The sequence below is a fragment of the Sinocyclocheilus rhinocerous genome, unplaced genomic scaffold, assembly GCF_001515625.1.
Source record: "Sinocyclocheilus rhinocerous isolate Xijiao unplaced genomic scaffold, SAMN03320098_v1.1 scaffold1256, whole genome shotgun sequence".
NCBI classification, from domain to species: domain Eukaryota; kingdom Metazoa; phylum Chordata; class Actinopteri; order Cypriniformes; family Cyprinidae; genus Sinocyclocheilus; species Sinocyclocheilus rhinocerous.
In genome coordinates, this window is record NW_015646445.1 from 2,041,268 (window position 1) to 2,042,045 (window position 778).

Consider the following 778-nt stretch of genomic DNA (forward strand, 5'->3'; position numbering starts at 1 on the left):
CAAACACACACACACACACACACACACACTTAATCATATATAATCATATATATCTAATACGTTTTTGTAGTACATTAAAAATCCGCCGGAACTACAACTCGTCGCGTTACGGGTTTATGACACAAGTGCTTACGTAACTGAACTTGAGAGAAACATGGCGGCCTCCGTCAGGACACTTGTCCGTAGAGTTCTCTCCGATTTCACGCGAAATATTCATCATGTTTTAAGGTGTCCAATCAAACATGTATGCTGTCGTGCTGGACTCACAGGATGTCGCGGATATAGCGATAGCACAGAGGGCAGAAGTACGCACTTTGGTTTCCAAACAGTCCCAGAGGAGGAGAAAGCAGGGAAAGGTGAGTTACATGTATTAGTTTATTTGGTACGATTATTTATCTGTGCTTATTTAAAAGTGTATAAATTCAGTCAACGATAGTGTGTGTTACAGTCTTTTCCACTAGCCGATGCATTTCCGTTTACTCAGTTGTTCTTCGAATAAGGTGTTTTGTTTTTTTTGGTCAGTGTATAAGGTTTTTTATTTTTGGTCAGTGTATAAGGTGTTTTTTTTGGTCAGTGTACAAGGTGTTTTTTTTGGTCAGTGTATAAGTTTTTTTTTTTTTGGTCAGTGTATAAGGTTTTTTTTTTTGGGGGGGTCAGTGTATAATGTGTTTTTTTGGTCAGTGTATAAGGTTTTGTTTTTGGTCAGTGTATAAGGTGTTTTTTTTGGTCCGTGTATAAGGTGTTTTTTTTGGTCAGTGTATAAGGGGTTTTTTTTGGT

At 37.7% G+C, this 778-nt stretch overlaps 1 protein-coding gene across 1 annotated transcript in view; it reads left to right on the forward strand.

Moving 5' to 3' along the window:
- The first annotated feature begins 108 nt into the window (after nucleotides 1-108).
- Nucleotides 109-778, forward strand: part of LOC107707851 (2-methoxy-6-polyprenyl-1,4-benzoquinol methylase, mitochondrial) — a 7,888-nt gene continuing 7,218 nt past the window's right edge. Inside the window, exon 1 of the mRNA XM_016511954.1 lies at nucleotides 109-356. Coding sequence (XP_016367440.1) covers nucleotides 155-356 — 202 coding nt within the window. The 5' untranslated portion in view covers nucleotides 109-154. The remainder of the gene's footprint in view (nucleotides 357-778) is intronic.